General features: G+C 41.1%; 1 protein-coding gene across 2 annotated transcripts in view; it reads left to right on the top strand.

Annotated features, from left to right (window-relative positions):
- The window catches only part of Akap10 (A-kinase anchoring protein 10), a 91,619-nt gene that overhangs the window by 53,707 nt on the left and 14,112 nt on the right, over positions 1–23,800 (top strand). For both annotated transcript variants that reach the window (XM_045131676.1, XM_045131677.1), the window contains 4 exons: positions 4,842–4,986; positions 9,725–9,898; positions 19,885–19,994; positions 22,416–22,498. In XM_045131676.1, the coding sequence (XP_044987611.1) occupies positions 4,842–4,986; positions 9,725–9,898; positions 19,885–19,994; positions 22,416–22,498 (512 nt within the window). The remainder of the gene's footprint in view (positions 1–4,841; positions 4,987–9,724; positions 9,899–19,884; positions 19,995–22,415; positions 22,499–23,800) is intronic.

The following is a 23,800-nucleotide window of genomic DNA, read 5'->3' as shown; positions in this document are numbered from 1 at the left end:
CCCGGCAATTTGTAGGGGCTAGAGGCCTTGGAGTGCCTATTCTCTCTCTTTTTCTCTCTGCTTGCAAATGATTAACTAATTAACATTTTTAAAATTAATTTATTTTTTTTGGTTTTTGAGGTAGGGTCTCGCTCTAGTCCAGGCTGACCTGGAATTCACAGTATATTCTCAGGTGGCCTCGAATTCACAGTAATCCTCCTACCTCTGCCTCCCAAATGCTGGAATTAAAGGTGTGTGCCACCATGCCCAGCTTAAATAATTTTTTTTTTTTTAAATACTACTAAAAAAAAAAAAGCCATCTTGGCATGGTGGTGAATGCCTTTTACCCTAGTTCTCAGGAGGCCAAAGTAGGAGTATTGCTGTGAAGTCAAGGCCACCCTGAGACTTCAGAGTGAATTCTAGGTTGGCCTGGGCTAGAGGGAAGACCCTACCTCTGGGGGTTGGGGGGTTAGCTGGTAGAGTGGACAGAACTAACTCCCACAGTTCCTTCATCACATGTTTATCTTTTGGCATTTTTGTTGAAGATCAGGTGACTGTAGATAACCGGACTTACATCTGGGTCCCCTATTCTGTTCCATTGATTTACATGTCTGTTTTCGTGCCAGTACCGTGCTGTTTTTGTTACTATGGCTCTGTAATACAGGTTAAATCAGGTATGGTGATACCACCAGCCTTACTTTTGTTGCTCAAAATTGTTTTAGATATTTGAGGTTTTTTGTGATTCCAAATTAATTTTTGGATTGTCTTGTCTATTTCTATGAAGAATGCTGTTGAAATTTTGATGGGGATTGCATTAAATGTGTAGATTGCTTTAGGTAAGATTGCCATTTTCACAATATTTCACAAAATCTTCCAGTCCAAGAACAGGAGATGTCTTTGCATTTTCTAGTGTCTTCTGCAATTTCACACTTGAGTGTTTTAAGGTTTTCATTGTAGAGATCCTTCATTTCCTTGGTTAGGTTTATTCCAAGGTACTTTATGTGTTGAGTACTCTGCTGTTATCCTGATGAGCTTGTCTTTGTATGTGACTTGATTTTTCTCTCTTAACTGCTTTTAATATATTTTCTTTGGTTTGTATGTTTGGTAGTTTAATTATAATATGACAAGGAGAAGTTCTTTCCAGGTTTTGTTGGTTTGGTGTTCTAAAGGCTTCCTGTATCTGCATTGACATCTCTTTCCCAGTTTGGGGGAACTTTCTTCTGTGATTTTGTTGAAAACACCTACTATGCCTTTGGAGTGAAATTCTTCTCCTCCTACTGTACCCTGAATTCTTGTGTTTGATTTTTTCATAGTGTCTCAAATATCTTCAAATTCCCATTCAAACTTTCCTATTAGTTTGGCTTTCTCTTTGTTGGACTGTGTTAGATCTGCCATCTGGTCTTCTACTTCAGAAATTCTGCCCTTTCCTTCATTCTACTGGTAAGATTTTCTACAGAGATTTTTATTTCATTGACTGTGTTCTTCATTGCTAGTAATTCTGACTGGTTTTTCTATATTATTTCTACTTTCTGATGCATGTCTTATATTGACCTCCTTATTTCATTAAATTGGTTTTCTGTGTCTTCTTTGATTCCTTTGATTTCCTCATGCATATTTATAATCATTCTTTTGAAGTCCTTCTCAGGCATTTCCTCTAAATCAGTCTCACTGAAGGTCATTTCTGATATATTAATACTTTTTGGTGGATTTATATTGCCTTGACTTTTTGTGTTTCTTGTGTTATAATGTAGAGATTTTTTCATGTTGGATTAACTTAATGCTTGGTTTTTCTAATTACCTGCAGTATTATTAGATGTATCAATCAATCTGATGTTATATATCTTCAGGGTAGGATCTTAAGGTGCTAGGTGTGACTCTTAAGACTCTCAGAGTAACCACAAAAGTGACCCTAGGTGTTGGGTTTGCCTGCTATGAGAGCATTCGAGTAGGCTAGGTAGAACAAAATGCAGGCAAATTCTAAAATTTAACTAAACAATGTACACATTCAATGAAAAACAGCACAGAGTATTTATGCAAGAGTAGGTATTATGACAACCAGATCCTCTAACAAAGTCACAGTCCCTTAGGATGTGTGTTGCCCCACACCCTTAATCCTGTTAACTGGGAGGCTAAGATTTCTGGTCTGTGGAGGGTTCCAAATCAGCTTGTGACCATGTTAGACCCTTCCCTAACAAACAACAGAAGAGGAAACAAAGGCACTATAAATCAGGAAGCAATAAATGACAAACCCAAAATATAGCTTATTTAAGAAATATGGAAATATAGAAAAATGGAAAATCTGACCATCAGATTTAGCATATAATTTACCCTGACATAGAAGGTGCAATTAGCACTTCCAATTCAAGCCTATATACCGGGCTTATTTCATGGGTACTAACCTGGTGTAATCCATTACCTTTTGGGATGGCTTTAGTCTCAGTTATACTGTGCACTTGCTTGGGTCCCTGTTTGCTGCGTAAGTGAGCTCCCTTACCCAGCTCTCTGGTGCTTGCTGGTGCGTGCACTGGCAGTAGCAGAGGGAAATTCACTATGTCATCTCAGGATGGCCTTGAACTCATGGTGATCCTGCCTCTGCCTCCTGAGTGCTGGGATTAAAGACGTGCACCACCACACCCAACTATTTTATTTATTTATTCAGAGACAGAGAGAGAGAGAAAGAGGCAGAGAGAAAGAGAGAATGGGCACACGAGAGCCTTCAGCCACTGCGAATGAAGTCCAGATGTGTGCACCCTCTTTTGCACATGTGTGACATTGCATCTGCGTCTGGCTTACATGGGACCTGGAGATTCGAACATGTGTTCTTAGGCTTCACAGGCAAGTGCCTTAATCACTGTCATCTCTCCAGCCCATGGGAGCCATTTTTTCTTTCTGGTCCTCCTACCTCTGCTGGGATTAAAGGTATGGGCCACCACGCCCAGCTCCTGGTGGCCATTTTCACATGAAGATGAATGACATCCCATTGGTACTGTTTGTTATGCCAGATTTGACTTTCCAACCCCCTACTTGTCATAGATGGGAGGTAAATGCCACTAACAGTGTTTTAAAGAGATATTCCTTTAGTGCTGTTTTATATCCACTTCATAATCAACTTGACAAAATATTAGTTGTTATATCACATCCCATTAGAAAACTTTGAGTCATTCATTAGTCCTTTACCACACCAGATCCTCCATAAGCCCTAGGAGTTACTCCAAATCCATCCGTGTTACCTTCAGTGTCATTTGTTTTGGAGTCCAGCATGTTTATTACTCATGCTTCATAGGTGTGATAGCATGCTCTGTGTCCTTAACAGAAGTCTTTTATTCTTTGTTTGTTTTTGTTTTTTATTGTTGTTTTGTTTTGTTTTGTTTTTGTTTGTTTTTCTAGGTAGGGTTTCTCTTTAGCTCAGGCTAACCTGGAATTCAGTATGTCATCTCAGGTTGGTATTGAACTTACTATGATCCTCCTATCTCTGCTTCCCAAGTGCTAGGATTAAATGCATGCACCACCACACTTGACTGTTTTTTTTTGAGATAGGGTCTTACTCTAGCCCAGGCTGACCAGGAACTCACTCTGTTGTCCCAAGCTGACCACAAACTCTGTGAACCTTCTACCTCTCCCTCCTGGGATTAAAAGTGTGTACCACTACACCCACTTCTTTTTTTCTTTTTTTGGTTTTTCTGAGGTAGGGTCTCACTGTAGCTCAGGTTGACCTGGAATTCACTATGTAGTCTCAGGATGGCCTTAAACTCACTGCTATCCTCCTATCCCTGCCTCCCAAGTGCTGGGATTAAAGGCATGCACCACCATGCTCGGCTTTCTTAAAACTTTTTATTGACAGCTTCCATACCTATAGGCAGTAAAAGCATGGTAATTTCGTCTCTTCACTCCCATTCACTCCTTTCAAGTCTACCCTCCATCAAGTCTCTTCCCCCCACCAGTAGTCTCTCTTATTTTGATGTCATCATTTCCTATTACGAAGGGCTTAGGTAGGTAGTAGTGTCAGGCACAGCAAAATCATGAATATCAAAGCCATTTTGTGTCTGGATCTTTAATTCTTTTTTCAGGTGAAGTGGTCATGTGTTAAGTAAATTTCTTCAAAGTCCATTTAGTCTTAGGGTGGCCTGGAACCTATACTGATCCTCCTACCTCTGCCTCCCAAGTGCTGGGATTTAAGGCTTGTGCCACCACGCCCAGCTCTAAGTCCATTTCTATCTGAGTTCTGAACAGAGAATAAATGCCTATTAAATATACATGACTTATGGTTGGGTTTTTTCTTTTAGTTTTTGGAGCTAGGGTTTCACTCTAGCCCAGGCTGACTTGGAATTCACTATGGAGTCTCAGGATGGTCTCTAACTCACGGTGATCCTCCTACCTCTGCCTCCCAAGAGCTGGGATTAAAGGCGTGCACCACCATGCCTGGCACTTTTTTTTTTTTTCAGGTTTTTTTCGAGGTAGGAACGCAATCTGGTCCAGGCTGACCTGGAATTAACTATATAGTTTCATGGTGGCCTCGAACTCATGGCGATCCTCCTGCCTCTGCCTCCTGAGTGCTGGAATTAAAGGTGTGTGTCACCACGTCTGGCTGATTTCTTTGCCTCTGTGTAGCTTGCCTCTCACAATTCTCAGACAGCAACAAAGTTGGCTGTTAGAAACAGGCTGGTTGAATAGCAGATAGGGAGGTAGTACATATCTTTGAAGAAATAGTAACAAAGGTTGCAGCAGGGCTGATCACCTTCCCTGTAATGTAAAACCTGGGGTTGGTCATGTAGCTGCAGATAAGAGTCCCTGGTGTAGGTGTCAGCAGCTGCTTGTACTTGGTACGGGAATGTTGTTTGACTTTGGATGTCTTTCTGCACCAGGTACTTTTCCCTCCAAGCCACACATCCTCTTGGATTTGATGATGTTGTACGATTAGAAATTGAATCCAATATATGCAGGGAAGGCGGGCCACTCCCTAACTGTTTTACAACTCCGTTACGTCAGGCCTGGACAACCATGGAGAAGGTAACCAAGATCTTCAAAAGTATTAAACTACAAGAAGTTTTACTGGTGGAATCCTGAAAATATTCCATGGGACAAACATAACACTGCAATGGAAAATTGAAGCAGTGCAGCCTAGTGATTAAATGCAGAGCTTTATCTGACGTGGTATGTATTAACCTTCATGGTTACAGGCTGAGTGACCCAGGCAGTGACTGGAATTCTCTAATGCCATTTTCTTCATCTCTAATAATAATACCAAAGTTACTTTGAGGATTAAAATGAGGTAACCTATGTGTAAATGGATGATACCAATATTTTACCATTATATGTTATTAGGCCCAGAACACTTACTTCTCATTTATTTATTTTAAATTTCATTCATTTATTTATTTATTTGATAGAAAGAGGCAGATAGAGAATGGTTATGCCAGGGTCTCCAGCAATTGGAAATGAACTCCAGATGTATGTGCCACTTTATGCATCTGGCTTACCTGGGTACTGGGGAATTGAACCTGGGTCCTTAAGCTTTGCAGGCAAGTGCCTTAACTTCTGAGCCATCATCTAGCCCTATTTATTTATTTTGAAAATATTTTTATTGGAGCTGGAGAAATAACTTGGCATTTAAGGCACTTCCTGCAAAACCAAAGTACCATAGTTCAATTCCCCAGGACCATGTAAGCCAGATGCATAGGGTGGCACATGCATCTGGAGTTGATTTGCAGCAGCTGGAGGCCCTGATGTGCCCATTCTCTCTCTTTCCCTCTCTGCCTATTTCTCATAAATAAATAAAAATTGGGGGCTGGAGAGATGGCTTAGTGCTTAAGGCATTTGCCTACAAAGCCAAAGGATCCCGATTGAATTCTCCAGGACCCACACAAGCCAGATTCACAAGGCAGTGCACGCATCTGGAGTTTGTTTGCAGTGGCTGGAGGCCCTGGCACATATGCACTCTCTCTTTCTCTGTCTCTTTCTCTCTCTCACATAAATAAATGAATAAAATGTTTTGAAAAATAAAACATTTTTATTTGAGACAGAGAGACGGAGAGAGTATAGGCATGGTAGGGCCTCCTGCCACTACAAATGAACTCCATATACACCTGCCACTGTGTGCATCAGGCTTTATGTGGGTACTGGGGAATTGAACCCAAGCCTTCAGGCTTTTTAAATCACTGAGCCCTCTCTCTGGCCCCCCTGCACTAATTTAAAGAACACTAGCAGAACTCTGGTAGTTAAGTGAGAAAAGAGCATAAAGGCATGAATGATTCATTCAACAAATACTTGAGCATTTCTACTAGGTGTTTCAATGGTATACAAATGAAATGTGCTTTTTGCTTTTGCTTGAGGAGCTTAGTCTATAAAGAATATATACTAAGCCCAGCACTTAGGAGGCAGAGGTAAGAGGATCACTGTGAGTTCAAGGCCAGACTGTAACTATAGAGTGAGTTCCAAGTTATCCTGGGCTAGAGTGAGACCCTACTTTGAAAAAGCAACAACAAAAATACATACTAAGGAGCTGGGCATGGTGGTATATGCTTTAATTCAAGTACTTTGAAGGCAGAGGAAGGTAGCTTACTGTGAGTTCGAGGTCAGTCTGGAACTAGAGAATGGGTTCCAGATCAGCCTGAACTACAGTGAGACCCTGCCTGGAGAAAAAAGAAAAAAAAAAAAGAATATATACTAAATAACAGTTGTATATAATTTTTTTAAATATATGAACAAAAACTTAATGTTTTCCTTTCTTATTATTTTTTGCTTCTCAACTTTTTTAATTTTTATTTTTAATTTTATTTTTTTTCAATTTTTATTAACATTTTCCATGATTATAAAAAATATCCCATGGTAATACCCTACCCCCTCCCCACTCTCCCCTTTGAAATTCCATTCTCCATCATATCCCTTCCCCATCTCAGTCATTCTACTTACACATATATACAATACCAACCCCCTCCTCCCTTCCTTTCTCTTCCCTTTATGTCTCCTTTTTAACTTACTGGCCTCTGCTACTGAGTTTCTTCCTTCTCACGTAGAAGCTCAGTCATCTGTAGCTAGGATCCACATATGAGGGAGAACGTGTGGCACTTGGCTTTCTGGGCCTGGGTTACCTCACTTAGTATAATCCTTTCCAGATCCACCCATTTTTCTGCAAATTTAATAACTTCATTTTTCTTTACCACTGAGTAGAAGAACTCCAATGTATAAATGTGCCATATCTTCATTATCCACTCATCAGTTGAGGGACATCTAGGCTGGTTCCATTTCCCAGCTATTATAAATTGAGCAGCAATAAACATGGTTGAGCATGTACTTCTAAGGAAATGAGATGAGTCTTTAGGATATATGCCTAGGAGTGCTATAGCTGGGTCATATGGTAGATCAGTCTTTAGCTGTTTTAGGAACCTCCACACTGATTTCCACAATGGCTGGACCAGATTGCATTCCCACCCACAGTGTAGAAGGGTTCCTCTTTTTCCACATTCCCGCCAGCATTTATGATCATTTGTTTTCATGATGATAGCCAATCTGACAGGAGTGAGATGGAATCTCAATGTAGTTTTAATCTGCATTTCCCTGATGACTAGTGATGTAGAACATTTTTTTAGATGCTTATATGCCATTCGTATTTCTTCTTTGAGAACTGTCTATTTAGCTTCATAGCCCATTTTTTTGATTGGCTTGTTTGATTCCTTATTAACTTTTTGAGTTCTTTGTATATCCTAGATATTAATCCTCTATCAGATGTATAGCTGGTGAAGATTTTTTTCCCATTCTGTAGGTTGCCGTTGCCTCTTTGCTTTATTCACAATGTCCTTTGCAGTGCAAAATGTTTGTAATTTCATGAGGTCCCAGTGATTAATCTGTGGTTTTATTGCTTGAGCAATTGGGGTTGTATTCAGAAAGTCTTTGCCAAGACCAATATGTTGAAGGGTTTCCCCTACTTTTTCCTCTAGCAGTTTTAGAGTTTCCGGTCTGGTGTTAAGGTCTTTAATCCATTTGGACTTACTTCTTGTGCATGGAGAGATAGAAGGATCTATTTTCATCCTTCTACAGATACATATCCAGTTTTCCCAACACCATTTGCTGAAGAGGCTGTCTTTTCTCCAAGGAGTAATTTTGGCATTTTTATCGAATATCAGGTGGCTATAGCTACCTGGACTTACATCTGGGTCCTCTATTCTGTTCCATTAATCTACATGTCTGCTTTTGTGCCACGTAATTATAATTGGGCTAAGTGTTATGAAAGAAATTTGTAACAGAAAATACAGATGATAAATGTGAAAATTATTTAATGTCAATAAATATGTATAAAAACATGTTCCCATTAGATATTTATTTTTTAAAATAAATTGTATTTATTTATTTAAGAGAGAGAGAATGGGCACAACAGGACCTCCAGCCAGTGTAAACTAACTCCAGATTCATGCGCCCCCTTGTGGTTACTTGGGTCCTGGAGAATTGAACCTGTATTCTTTGGCTTTGCAGGCAAATGCCTTAACCGCTAAGCCATCTCTCCAGCCCCTTAGATATTTATTTAACAAATACTATTAGATATTTGGAATCATGCATTACTCAGTGTTAGAAAATAGTATGGAGATAGTTTGATATATTGTGACTGATACAAATTGATAACATCCTTTTGCACGATATTGACCAGTTAAAATTTAGCTCAATAATCACATTCCTGGTAATTTATTTTAGGAAAATCAATTTCGAAGTAAAAATCAAAGCTGAGCATGGTGGTGCATGCCTTTAATCCCAGCACTCGGGAGGCAGAGGTAGGAGGATCCCCATGAGTTCAAGGCCACCCTAAGACTACAGAGTTAATTCCATGTCAGCCTGGACCAGAGACCCTACCTCGAAAAAAAAAAAAAAAAACTCAGTAGATGACAGAATTGAGTGGTATTTGTCACAAATTAGAGGAATCTGGTTTCAGATTACATCTACTCTGCAGACTGTTTTCTGCTAGGTATTAGTATCGTCTATGTAATTTCCATGACAAGTGTTTTTCGAACTGAACAGCAAAGTTTTACATGTTATTTTTATTATTTATTTGCATGTATGTGCAATGCATGGTGCCAGGGCTTTTTGCCACTATAAATAAACACCACTTTTTGTGTCCAGTTTCTGTGGATGGCTTACAAGTTGAACCTGGCCTGGTAGGCTCTTCAGGCAAGCATCTTTTTTTAAAAAGTTATTTATTTACTTATTTTATTTATTTGAGAGCAATAGAGAGAGAGAGAGAGAGAAAATGGGCACACCCAGGCCTTCAGCTACTGCAAACGAACTCCAGATGCATGTGCCACCTTGTGCATCTGGCTTCCATGGGTACTAGGGAATTGAGCCTCAAACCGGGGTCTTTAGGCTTCACAGGCAAGTGCTTAACCGCTAACCTATCTTTCCAGCTCCCAGCAGGCAAGCATCTTTAACCACTAAGATATCTTCACAGCCCCCATATATTTTAATTTTTTGTTTTTCTAGGTAGAGTCTCACTATAGCTCAGGCTGACCTGGAATTCAGTATGCAGTCTCAGGGTGGCCTTGAACTCATGGCAATACTCCTGCCTCTGCCTCCTGAGTGTTGGGATTAAAGGCATGCACCACCACACTCAGCTCATATATTTTAATTTTAATGACTGTGTAAACTGTGTCCAAGCAAAGAGACGTACAAACATTTGTGTTGACTGTTAGGGCTGTGTGTAAAATTTATTTAAAATACTGGATTCATTTGATTTTTAATTTTAAACTGATGTTTCTTCTTTCAGGTCTTTTTGCCTGGCTTTCTGTCCAGCAATCTTTATTATAAGTATTTGAATGACCTCATCCATTCAGTTCGAGGAGATGAATTTCTTGGAGGCAATGTTTCCCTGACTGCTCACGGCCCTATGGGCCTCTCCGAGGAGTCTCACTCAGGGGGTTCTGACAGCTCCACCTCTCAGGTATTGGTTATTTATTTCTGCTATTATGAAGAATTTGCAGTACCTAGGGGCCCTGACACACCTGTTCTGTCTCTGTCTGCCTAAGACCTGAGTCCGATTCCCTAGTACCCATATAAAGCCAAATGCCTAAGGTGGTGCATGCATCTGGAGTTTGCTTGCAACAGCTGGATTGAGTCTCTGGCACACCCATTTCTCACTCTTTCTGTCAGGTGTGTGATGCATGCCTTTAATCCCAGCACTCCAGAGACAGGTAGGAGGAGGATCCCTGTGAGTTTAAGGCTAGCCTGAGACTACATAGTGAATTCCAGGTCAGCCTGGGCTAGAGGAGACCCTGCCATTAAAAAAAAGTAATATTTTTTATTTGTACCTTAATCACTAAGCCATTTCTCCAGCCCAGAAGAGAAAGTTTTAAATAATAGACAAAGATAAAATCAGGTTATTTATAAATTCTTGTCAAACTACTGTAGGCCAGGCATGGTGGCAAATGCCTTTTATCCCAACACTCAGGAGGCAGAAGTAGGAGTATTGCTGAGAGTTCAAGGCCACCCTGAGACAGCATAGTGTATCAGATCAGCCTGGGCTAGAGCAAGACCCTACCTCAAAAACAAAGCAACAAAAACAAAAACAAGAAAAAACCCTACTATGGTGATTAGCCATAAACTGTATTGAAAAGTCTGTTCTTTAAGTAAGGCCACTAATCTGTGACACCCTAGCCCATAAGCCCGCCCCCAACAATACACTCCCTCCAGGAGGCATTAATTCCCAAATATCCATCAGCTGGGAACCTAGCATTCAGAACACTTAAGTTTATGGGGGACACCTGTATCAAACCACCACATTCCGCCCCTGGCCTCTATAAACTGATAACCATAAAGGATGTAAAATGCAATGTATTCTTTGAACTTTAAAAGTCCCCATAGTTTTTATCAATTCCAATGATGTTCATACATCCCCATAGTCCAAGATCTTTTAACTGAGCCATAATACCAAAAAATAATCTCAAAAAACCCATAATGGCACAGAACAAATATTCACACTGCAAAAGGTGGCATTGGGCATAGCAAAGAAACATTCAACCAATACAAGATTTAAAACAAACAGGGCAAACGTCAAACTCTGTAGCTTCGAGTCCAGCAACACTAGCCAGTGAGAAATCTTCAAGTCCAATAATTCTAACCAGCAACAAGTCTCTGACATTCCAATTCCGCCCCTCCAGCTAGGCTACTCACAGTCCTGGGAAACTTCATCGGGACCGGCAGCTCTTCGGCAGCCATCTCGTGGTCCCGGCATCTCCACTGGGTCTCTACTGCAATCCACGGTTCATCCTCATGGCCCCATGGGGTCTCTATTGCAGGCAACCAACAAACCCACTTCACACTGCCCATGGCCATTTCCAAAACACAAGACAGTGTTGCAAACTCAATGACCCTCTTTCCAGCATTTTTTATACTCCAACGATACCAGGTAGGGTGCCAATTTGTTAATCCAGAGGGTAATAAAGGAGACTTTGAAGAACAGGACACTCCTTGAGCACTCAGGCCCCTTCAGAAGAGTCTACATTCTTGTTGCCCCAGCGCAGATCAGCTAGCCCAGTCTCATAGGTTGTAATCTCTCAGTTGCAGCTGAATGGGCAACAGTTCACCCAAAGATTTTTCTTTCTGTGCCATATCCCTTTGTACATACCATTTCATTTCTACGCCAAGCAACCCTGCACAACTTCTCAGGACATGGGCATAAGAGCAAGCTTTTCACATAAACTGATAGCTCAGTCCAGGCAAAGCTCTTTCACACCCTCATAAGCCAAACCTCACAGTCCATAGTTCTTACTGCATTCAGGTCTTGCAGCTCTGACCAGAACACTTAAGTTTATGGGGGACACCTGTATCAAACCACCAGTGTGTTTATATATGTGTGTGAGTACATATGTTTATTTGGATGTTGTTTGTATATGTGTTCATATGTGTGTGAGTGTACATGTATATATGGATGTTATGTTATGTTATGTTAACTCTCTTAGGCCAAGGTTTCAACTCCTTCCACATTCCTCTGCAAAATCAGCTCCAAAAGGCCGAAACCACATAGTTGGGTGTCTAGCAGCAACCCCACTCCTGGTACCACTTTAGTGTTGCAGTCCGATTCACATTGCTGGTAGAAATCACCCAACCAAGAGTAGCTTCTGGGAAAAAGAGGTTTATTTTGGCTTACAGGCTTGAGGGGAAGCTTCACTATGGCAGGGGAAAACGATGGCATGAGCAGAGGATGGACATCACCCCATGGCCAACATAAGATGGACCACAGCAACAGAAGGATGTGCCAAACACTGGCATGGGGAAACTGGCTGTAAAGCCCATAAGCCCGCCCCCAACAATACACTCCCTCCAGGAGGCATTAATTCCCAAATCTCCATCAGCTGGGAACCTAGCATCCAGAACACTTAAGTTTATGGGGGACACCTGTATCAAACCACCAGTGTATGTGTTTATATATGTGTGTGAGTGCATATGTTTATTTGGATGCATTTGTATATGTGTTCATATGTGTGTGAGTGTACATGTATATATGGATGTTGTGTGTATATGTCTATATTTGTATGTAGTGATATGTATATGTGTGTGAGTGCATGTGTATATTTGTGTACCTGTGTTTTTGGGGAGAAATTGTCATTAGTGTCTTCCTCGGGTGCTCTCCTGAACCCAGAGCTCATTGTTGAGTCAACAAGTTTAGCTAGCCAGCTTGCCACAAAGATCCCTCTGTCTGCCTTCTGAGCTCTGGGATGACAGGTGCACATTAACCCATTAATTCAGCATGTGTGTGGGTTCTGGAGTTCTAAACCTGGGCCTTCATGCTTGTGTGTCAAGCATTTTACCAACTGATCCATTGCTGAAGCCTAATAAATTTTAAAAACAAAATTTAGGATACCATTTTATAGAATAATTGGATGAACCTAGGGTTTGGGGTTTTTTGTTGTTGTTTGTTTGTTTGTTTTCAATCTTCATTTTTAGAGGGTGATCTTTTTCAAGGCAGGATCTCACTGTGGCCCAGGCTGGCTTCAAACTCACTGCACTCATTCTACCTTAACCTTCTGAGTGCTAAGATTAAAAGATGGGTTACCACTATACCTGGCCTTTAAAAAAAGTGTTATATTAATTTTTAATGTTTTTGTTTCTAAAACTTTTACAAAAAATTATTGACTTGGGCTGGAGAGACGGCTTAGTAGTGAAGACACTTGCCTGAGAAGCCTAAGAACCCATGCTCTACTCCAGATCCCGTGTAAGCCAGACGCACAAAAGGTGAGGCCAGGTGCAAGATTATACATGCCCACTAGGTTGCAGAAGCATCTGGAGTTCAATTACAGTGACTAAGACCCTGGTGTGTCAATTCTCTCTCTCTCCCTAAAATAGAAAAAGAAAAAGAAAAAAATGTTTCACTTTGGGAGAGATGTAGAGGCAGATAGAGAGAGCAAGTGAGAGAGAATGGGCATGCTAGGACCCTCAGCCACTGCAAATGAACTCCAGACACATGTCCCACCTTGTGCATCTGGTTTATGTGGGTACTGGGGAATCGAACCTGGCTCTTTGCATGCAAGCACCTTAACTGCTAAGCCATCTCTCTCTCCAGCTCTGTTTTTAACTTTTTAAAGCTTTTTTATTTTATTTGAGAGAGAGAAAAATAGAGAGGGAGGGGAAGGAGTATGTAGAGAAAATGGGTGTGCCAGGGCCTTTAACACTGTCAAAACAAATTATAGATGCATGCACCACCTTGTCCATCTGGTTTATGTGGGTCCTAAGTAATTAAACCTAGGTCCTTTGGCTTTTCAGACAAACGTGTTAACTGCTAAGCCATCTCCCCAGCCCCTATTTTTAACTTTTTTTTTATTGACAACTTCCATAATTATAGACAATAAACCTTGATAATTCTTTCCCAACTTACTCCTTCACAGATCCATCCTCCATTATATCCCTTCCCCCTTTCAAATAGTTTTTCTTTTATTTTGATGTCATCATCTTTTCCTCCTTTTATGCTGTTCTTGAGTAGGTAGTGCCAGGCACTGTGAGGTCATCCCTTTCCAGGCCATTTTGGTTCTGAAAGATTGCATTGTAAGGTGTTCTACCCTTGATTTAGCTCTTACACTCTTTCTTCCCCAGTAGACCTTGAGCCTTGGAAGGTGTGATAGAGATGTCTGAGTGCTGAATACTCCACTGTTACTTTTCAGCACTTATGTTGCTTTTTGACTCTTCCCTGTGGTCACCGCCATAAGAAAAAAGAAGCTTCTCTAACCAAAAGTGACAGTAGCATTAATATATGGGTATGAGCATTAAGTAAGGTGTTTACAGGGCAGTTTAGTGGGCATAACATATGCACCTAGCCACACAACAGCAGGTATTATACCCCTAGGGCTAATGACCTCTCCTGCTATAGGTTTTTGGCTAGGCTTTCAGTATCAGGCATGTATTCTCTCCCTTGGAGCAGACCTCCAGGCCAATTAGAAAGCAGTTGGTGGGCTGGAGAGATGGCTTACCGGTTAAGCGCTTGCCTGTGAAGCCTAAGGACCCCGGTTCGAGGCTCGGTTCCCCAGGTCCCACGTTAGCCAGATGCACAAGGGGGCGCACGCGTCTGGAGTTCGTTTGCAGAGGCTGGAAGCCCTGATGCGCCCATTCTCTCTCTCCCCCTCTATCTATCTTTCTCTCTGTGTCTGTCGCTCTCAAATAAATAAATAAAAAATAAAAAAAAGAAAAGAAAAGAAAGAAAGAAAGAAAGCAGTTGGTTTCCCTTATAACAGGTATGCCACTATTGGCAACAGTTGGCATATTTGGCCTGGGTGGCCAATCTAAGGCTTGCAGTGGCCACTGCTGTTTACCACCATTGATAACTTCTCTCTCCCACAGGGCTGCATGTAGCATAGCTTTTTCCAGCTTTCTGTTAGATGGTTCACAGGGAGGTCTTCAGTTCAGCTCCAGCTTGATTATTCAGTGACCTGCAGCCCAAGCATGTGGTCTTCAGCAATAGAACTTACCATCTATTTCTGGTGGGAAACCAGAGCCTTGGCAATGGCCTTTAATGTTTTTGGGTCATCAGGGACCTCCCTGGCCAACAACTCACTGGAAGGATTATCCCGTTTCTGGTACTGTAAATTTTCTAACAATCTATGGCTTTATCATTGGCCTTTTTTTTTTCTTTTTTCTTTTTTTTTTTTTTTTTTTTTTTTTTTTTTGGTTTTTCTGAGGTAGGGTCTCGCTCTAGCTCAGGCTGACCTGGAATTCACTATGTACTCTCAGGGTGGCCTCAAACTCATGGTGATCCTCCTACCTCTGCCTCCCAAGTGCTGGGATTAAAGGCGTGCACCACCACGCTTGGCTAATATTGGCCCTTTCTAAACTTTTGGTTTTTCTTTGAGGCAGGGTCAGTCTCACACTGACCTTGAAGTCACTCACTCTGCATAGCCCCAGAGTAGCCTTGATCTCACAGCCATCATCCCCTCTTTGTTCTATTCACAGTATTCTCCTCTATACAAAAGCTGTTTTTGTTTATTTTGTTTGTTTGTTTGTTTGTTTTGAGGTAGGTTCTCACTCTGATTCAGGCTGCCCTGGAATTAACTGTCTAGTCTGAGGGTGGCCTCAAACTTACAGCAGTTCTCTTACCTCTGCCTCCCAAGGGCTGGGATTAAAGGAGTGTGCCATCACACCCAGCTTATACAAAAAGTCCCAGTAGTTATGTATTCCTATTTTTTCCTTATTCTTGTAGAATTAAAATAATTTTTTAAATTTATTTATTTGTTTAGGGAAGGCGGTTAGTGAAAAGTTGTACCAGGGCTTTAGACACTGCACACAAACTCCAGACATATGCACCACCTTGTTCATATGACTTACATGATCCTGGGGAACTGATCCTGGGTCCTTTGGCTTTGCAAGCAAGCACTATAACTGCTAGGCCATCTCTCCAGCCCTGTTCTTCTGTGTTGTTTTTTTTTTAATTCTTTTTTTTGTTTTTCAAGGTAGGGTCTCACTTTAGCCCAGGCTGACCTGAAATTCACTCTGTAGCCTCAGGGTGGCCTTGAACTCATGGCACTCCTCCTACCTCTGCCTCCCGAGTGCTGGGATTAAAGGCATGCGCCACCACGCCCGGCTTGGTTTTTTGTTGTTGTTGTTATTGTCGTTTTTTTCTGAGGCACCATCTCACTCTAGCCCAGGCTGATTTGGAACTTACTCTGTAGTCAGTACCACACTGGCCTTGAACTCACAGAAATCCTCCTACCTCAGCCTTCCAAGTGCTGGCACTAAAGATATGCACCCACCATACCTGGCCAAACCCTGTGTTTCATGAAAACACCACTTCTTTCTCCCCTTTTTTGTGGGGATGGGGAGGGGTAGAATGCTAGAAGGCAACTTACTGTCCTCAACTAGATAGTCACTGTGGAAAGGGTTCTTTACCTTTTTTTCACATGGCCACATACGTGCAGGCAATTAGTGAAAAATTTTCAAACGAGAGTGGTGGCGCACACCTTTAATCCCAGCACTCAGGAGGCAGAGGTAGGAGGATTGCTGTGAGTTCGAGGCAACCCTGAAACTACATAGTGAATTCCATGTCAGCCTGAGCTACAGTGAGACCCTACCTTGAAAAAACAAACAAACAAAAAAAAAATCAAAAGAGCAAGATGGGAAGCAAAGCCAGTATAATCCTGGACGCTAATGGGCCAGCTAGCCTGATGTGTGTAGTGGTCAACAGAAATAGACCCTGTCTCAAATACAGTGGAAGTTGAGGGCTGGTACCTTGGGGAAGCCTCTGACTTCCACACACACTGTGGTCCATGTGTATCCATGCAAACAAAATGGATTTGGCATACAAATCATATATATAGTGCACATTTTAATCTTGTACTCTTTTCCTTTCACTAAAATTTAAGGGTATGTTTCAGAATCTTTGCCATTAAACTTCTCAGTAGGGGTTGAAGAGATGGTTCAGCAGTTAAGGCACTTGCCTGCAAATCCTAACGACCAGGTTTGAATCCCCAGAACCCATGTAAAGCCAGATGCACAGAATAGTGCATGCATCTGGAGTTTGTTTACAGCAGCTGGAGGCCTTGGCATGCTCATTAACCCCTCCTTAAAAATAAATAAGCAAGCTGGGCCCTGGGTAACCTGGCACACGCCTTTGATCACAGCACTGGAGAGGCAGAGGTAGGAGGCTTGCCGTGAGTTTGAGGCCACCCTGAGACTGAATTCCAGGTCAGCCTGAGCTACAGTGAGACCTTACCTCAAAAAAACAAAAATAAATTTAAAAAATTTTTTTTCTCAATTTTTATTAACATTTTCCATTATAATAAAAAGTATCCCATGGTAATAACCTCCCTTCTCCCCCCCGACTTTCCCCTTTGAAATTCCATTCTCCATCATATCCCCTCCCCATCTCAATTATTGTACTTACATATATATACAATACCAGCCCCCTCCTCCCTTCCTTTCTCTTCCCTTTATATCTCCTTTTTAACTTACTGGCCTCTGCTACTGAGTTTCTTCCTTTTCACGCAGAAGCTCAGTCATCTGTAGCTAGGATCCACATATGAGGGAGAACATGTGGTGCTTGGCTTTCTGGGCCTGGGTTACCTCACTTAGTATAATCCTTTCCAGGTCCATCCATTTTTCTGCAAATTTAATAACTTCATTTTTCTTTACCGCTGAGTAGAACTCCATTGTATAAATGTGCCACATCTTCATTATCCACTCATCAGTTGAGGGACATCTAGGCTGGTTCCATTTCCCAGCTATTATAAATTGAGCAGCAGTAAACATGGTTGAGCTGTAGGAAAAAAACCCTGCAGGGGGCCCCCACGCTCTGCCCGGATAAGGCGACACCCCAAATCACTTGATGCAAACTGCAAGATGATTTTATTCCAAGCGTGCTGGGGCCCACAGTCGTACACCTCACAGGGGTAGAGGACTGCAGAGCCCCGAATGCAGGAACAAGACAGTTTTTATAGGGTTTCTAATAAAGCCTGTGCATTAGACCAATCATTTTCTAATATTAGGAGCCCCGCAGGGTGTTAGCCAGTCAGTTTGTGCCACCCCATAGTTTCTAAGCCAATTAGTTTATGACCTTGGTGGTCAGCATTTGCGCAGGTCCTTGGGTGGGAGTAGCAGAGTGTGGTACCAGTCTCCTATGACCTTGGAGGTCAGCCTTTGTGCAATTCCTTAGGTGGGGGTAGCAGAGTATGGTATCAGCCTCCTGTGACCTTGGTGGTCTGAGGCAGGCTGTTATACCTTATGGTGCGAGCTACTAATGCTAACAGTGTGGGCTATTACGGCTTATAGTGTAAGGCTTATAGTGCAGGCTATTTACAGAAACCAAATAAGTGGTTCACTTCGTTACTTATTTCCCATCCTTGAGGGCTATCTCATGCCTTTTTACCTAGTTTTATATTAGGAGCGGGCTCTGATATAATGAGAAGAGGGATTCTTTACTTACTTCTAACAGAGAGTAAAGCCTGGAGTTTGAGGTATGCAGGGGACCCGCTTAAGCTCCCTTTGGAGTGTGATAGTATTTCTGAGCTTCTGAATTCTTGGGCCTTTCAGAGCATGTACTTCTAAGGAAATGAGATGAGTCCTTAGGATATATGCCTAGGAGTGCTATAGCTGGGTCATATGGTAGGTCAATCTTTAGCTGTTTTAGGAACCTCCATACTGATTTCCACAATGGCTGGACCAGATTGCATTCCCACCAACAGTGTAGAAGGGTTCCTCTTTTTCCACATCCCTGCCAACATTTATGATCATTTGTTTTCATGATGGTAGCCAATCTGACAGGAATGAGATGGAATCTCAATGTAGTTTTAATCTGCATTTCCCTGATGACTCGCGATGTAGAACATTTTTTTAGATGCTTATATGCCATTCGTATTTCTTCCTTTGAGAACTCTCTATTTAACTCCATAGCCCATTTTTTGATTGGCTTGTTTGATTCCTCATTACTTAACTTTTTGAGTTCTTTGTATATCCTAGATATTAATCCTCTATCAGACATATAGGGGAAACCCTTCAACATATTGGTCTTGGCAAAGACTTTCTGAATACAACCCCAGTTGCTCAGGCAATAAAACCACAGATTAATCACTGGGACCTCATGAAATTACAAAGATTTTGCACTGCAAAAGACATTGTGAATAAAGCAGAGGCAACCTACAGAATGGGTTAAAAAATTTAAATAAGTAAAATGTTAAAAAAACACAACTCAGTAGTGAAGGTCTTGAAGGAAAAACAATACATATTTGAAACACTATGGAAAATCATGCTAATCTCTCATATATCTAAGTTAGCAGTAGTTTGTTTTTAAACTTTTTTATTCCGTTTTTGACAGTTTCATATGTATGTAAATTTTGATCTTATTTTCCTCAACTATCCTCTTATCTCCCTCCCATTAACTCCCTTCTTCCCCAGTAATCCCCATCTTACATGCCTCTTTTTGGGGCACGGGGTTGAGGTAGGGTCTCATTTTAGCCCAGTCTCAGTATAGGTTTGAACTCTCAACTATCCTATCTCTGCCTCCTGAGTGCTGGGATTAAAGGCTTGCACCATCACACCTAGCACCTGTTTGTTTAACCATTGAGTTAAATCAGAGTTGCTTGCATGATCGTGGGTAGAAGGTTGTTTACCATGGAATGACAACTTACCAGTGGCCACACCACTAATGAGCCTGACTTGCCCTTTCCTTGTAAGCATTAGCTAATATTAGGTAATCAAGGGGGTGTGGAGTCTTGGGTATTCTGCAATCATTATTTGTGAAGTATTGGCAGTCTCAATCATGTGCAGGATACCATAGCTTTTGTGAATTCATGACTGTTAATGGTCATATCATATCTAGAAGACAATGTTTCACAGCACTCTTACATTCTTTTCCCTCCTTCTTCAACTAGGTTCCCTGAGCCTTGGAGGGGTGGTATAGGGCTAATTTGTTTGTTGAGTAACATACTACTAATTTTACCATTTCTGTTGCAGTCTAGTATGAAAAAAGCCAGTATTAAAATCTTGAAAAATTTTGATGAAGCAATAGTTGTGGATGCTGCAAGTCTGGATCCAGAGTCTTTATATCAGCGCACATATGCAGGGTGAGCACAGCTCGTGTCTGTTTACATGTTTTTACACGTATAAAGAATTTAGCATGTTTTGTAAAATTTTAATTGAATGTGTCTGATGTCTTTATTATGTGCCCTGATTCCACATGTAGTATAGCATGGTGGTTAAAGGAGAGTCTCTGGAGGGCTTCTTGGGTTATCATTGTGCTTGTGACTGCCTCTTGGCATGCTACTTAATCTGTTTGAGGTAAAGTCTCACTTTCGTTAGGCTTACCTGGAACTCGCTCTGTAGTTCCAGGCTGGCCTTGTATTCACAGCAGATATCCTACTTCTGCCTCCAGAGTGCAGGGATTAAAGGTGTGTACCTTCATGCCTAGCTCCATTTAAAAAAAAATTTTTTTTTTTTTTGGTTTGTTTTTGAGGCATGGTCTTGCTGTAGCTCCTGTTGACCTGGAATTCACTATGTCGTCTCAGGGTGGTCTCAAACTCGTGGCGATCCTCCTACCTCTGCCTCCCAAGTGCTGGGATTAAAGGCCTACGCCACCATGCTCAGCTTTCCATTTTTAATTTTATTTATATGTACATAAGTGTGAAGTGGAGGTGCGTGTGTGTGTGTGTGTGTGTGTGTGTGTGTGTGTGAAGTCATAGGATAATTTTAAGGTTGGTTCTTGCCTGCCCACCTCATTTGAGCCAGGGTTTCTCCATCTGGATCCTCTACTGTTCTGTTGTACTTGCCACAAGCTTCTGCGAAATGCTCTTCCCCAACCCACCATAGCTTCCAGTTTCTATGCGGGGTCTGGGATCCAGCTCACCTCCTCCACTTGGGCAATGTGCTCTTCACCCACTGAGTCACCTCCTCAGCCCCTCAGTACATTTAAAAAACCTACTTTATAAATTAGGTCAGAAAAGTAATGAGTTTTCTTCATCTCTAAAGGTTTTCAATGTTTGTTTTATTTTGATTTTTGCATCTCTCAGCTTCTTCCCAAGACAAATTTTATCAGCTGGTATGTTGGCATTTGTATATGTCTTACTAAATAAGAGCCTAAATACTAAGTAAAATAGTAAATTAGATCTAAAATATGGTCCCTTTTGCCTTTGAAGTAAATTGTATATAGATTAGAAATGTCTTTCTTTTAACCTTTAATTACAAATATTCTTTTGAAATTCAGCTTGTTTCAATAAGTGACAAATAAATTCAATAATTCTTTTAATTATATACCAATGATCATTTTCTCCTCTTACTGTTCAAGGTAATTGCTATTATAGCAATTATTATTATATATAGGGAGATGAATTGGTGTGCCAGGACCTCCAGCCACTGGAGTCTAACTCCAGGTTCTCATGCGCATGTTCAACCTTGTGTCATCTTGTGCGTCTGGCTTATGTGGGATCTGGAGAGTCAAACATGGGTCCTTAGGGTTTGCAGGCAAACTCCTTACCTAGTAAGCCATCTCCCAAGCCCTGTTGTACATTTTTGGTTTTTTTGTTTTTTGGATTTTTTTTTGTTCTGAGGCAGGCCCAACAAACCAGCCTTTTTTGTTAGTTTGTTTTTTGGTTTTTTGAGATAGGGTCTCACTCTAGCCCAGGCTGGCCTGGAATTCACTATGGAGTCTCAGTGTGGCTGTGAACTCACAGCAATCCTCCTACCCTTGCCTCCCAAGTGCTGGAATTAAAGGCATGTGCCACCTCGCCTCGCCTTTTTTTTTTTTTTTTTAAATGAGAGAACAAAAAAGAGATTTGGTGCCCCAGGGCGTCCAACCATTGCAATGAAACTCACTCCAGATGTGTCTGCCACCTTGTGCAAGCATCACCTTCTGCATCGGGCTTATGTGGGATCTGGGGAGTCAAACTTGGCTTCACAGGCAAACACCTTAACCACCAAGTCATCTCTATAGCCCTTAGTTGCTGATATTTATGTAATTGATATTGCCCTCAATTCTGTGGGGGTTTTTTGTTTGTTTGCTTTTTGTTTTGTTTTGTTTTGTTTTTTGGTCACTCCCGGCTCTTCAATTCTGTGTTTTGTGTTGTCATTCATAAATTTTGTAGATCTTACTGTGTTTTGGTTTCGGTGTTAAGGATTGAGCCTAGGATCTTACACATGCTAAGCACACACTGTACCAGTGAAGCACAATTTCACCCTCTCACTTCCGCCTTTATAACATGATCATGCTGGAGCAAATCCTGCAGTTTTGCTCTTTTGCAAAATTATCTAAGCTATTCTTGTGCCTGTTCTTTTTGTATGAACTATGAGTTACCTACTGTCATGTTTTATAAATTATTTTGGGACTTCCATTGAATTAAAGATGATTTTAGTCTCTAGAAGGAAGTTGTGTTTCAAATAAGCTCTACTTTGAATAACAGTTGTTACAAGTCATTTCTAGCTTTGTAAATTTAGTTGAGCTGCTTAAGGTTGGTTTAATTTTGAGAAATTATATTCTTTTTATCCTAATTTAGGAAGATGACATTTGGAAGAGTCAGTGACTTGGGGCAATTCATCCGAGAATCTGAACCTGAACCTGATGTGAAGAAATCAAAAGGTTTTGCTGTTTTTATTCTTCAAAATAATTTTGCTCGCAGTTATCATCAACTATAAGTAAAGGACTGTTGAAGGTTCAAATTTATAATTGTCATGTATGTTACCTGTGTTTAATAGATAAAAGGGATGCAAGGACTTTTAGTATCTCTGAATCTTTTCCTTTGAACATAGAGTTATAGACCATGCTTTGCTTTGCCATTGTAGAAGGCACAGTTATATGAGAAAACACTGTTCGCTTTTTAAAAAAATATTTATTTATTTATTTGAGAGACAGAAAGAGGCAGAGAGAGAGAGAAGGGGCGGGCCTCCAGCCACTGCAGACAAACTCCAGATGCATGTGCATCTTGCTTTGTGGCTAGAGAATTGAACTAGGATCCTTTGTCTTTGCATGCAAATGCCTTAATCGCAAAGCCATCTCTCCAGCTGCCCCTTAAAAAAAAAAAAAAAAAAATTTATTCTGTTCACTTTTTATTTAAGGTGAGATGCACAATCCAGATTGGCTTTGAGCCTTATCTTATGATACTTTATTACATTTCCTCCATTGTTGAAAATTATTTGAAATATATGGGGAAAGTATTAGTAGATTGGAATTCAGATCCTTCAACATTCAGCAGAAGAGCAGATTGATCAAATCTGAGTTTGACTTGAATCCTTTTTTAAAAATATTTTTATTTATTTATTTTACAGTGAAAGACGGAGAGAGAGGGAGAGAATGGGTGCACCAGGGCCTCCAGCCATTGGCTTTGCAGGCAAACACCTTAACTCTAAGCAATCCCTCTAGCCCTGTTATCTTTTTTGACACGTGCACTCTTGGTGACCAAGTTCAGCTTCCAAACAGATGGTTTACACAGTGGGGATTTTGGAAATATGTGTATATTCAGATGACAGTATTGCCTTGAGTGAATCATACCAAATTTTATAAACAGAGAATGTTCAGGCAGGAAAGATAGCTTGCCTTACAAGCATTAACACCTGGGTTCAATCACCACAGCCCATGTAAAATTGTCAGCCTGGGGAGATGGCCCAGTGGATAAAGGTGCTTGCTTCCAAAGCATGCTGTCCTGGGCCCATTTTCCCAACATCCATGTGTTATTGTCAGATTTGCATTGCTGGCAAGAATCACCAAAGAGGTTTATTTTGGCTTACAGGCTCAAGGGGAAGCTCCATGATGCAGGGAAAAATGATGGCATGAATAAAGGGTGAATATCACCTCCTGAGAAACATCAGGTAGACAACAGGAACAGGAGATTGCGCCATACACTTGCAAGGGGAAACTGGCTATAATACCCGCAAGCCTGCCCCA

This window comes from Jaculus jaculus, chromosome 12, assembly GCF_020740685.1.
Source record: "Jaculus jaculus isolate mJacJac1 chromosome 12, mJacJac1.mat.Y.cur, whole genome shotgun sequence".
Taxonomy (NCBI): domain Eukaryota; kingdom Metazoa; phylum Chordata; class Mammalia; order Rodentia; family Dipodidae; genus Jaculus; species Jaculus jaculus.
Note: the sequence above shows the minus strand (reverse complement) of the source record. Positions and strands in the feature narration are given on the sequence as shown.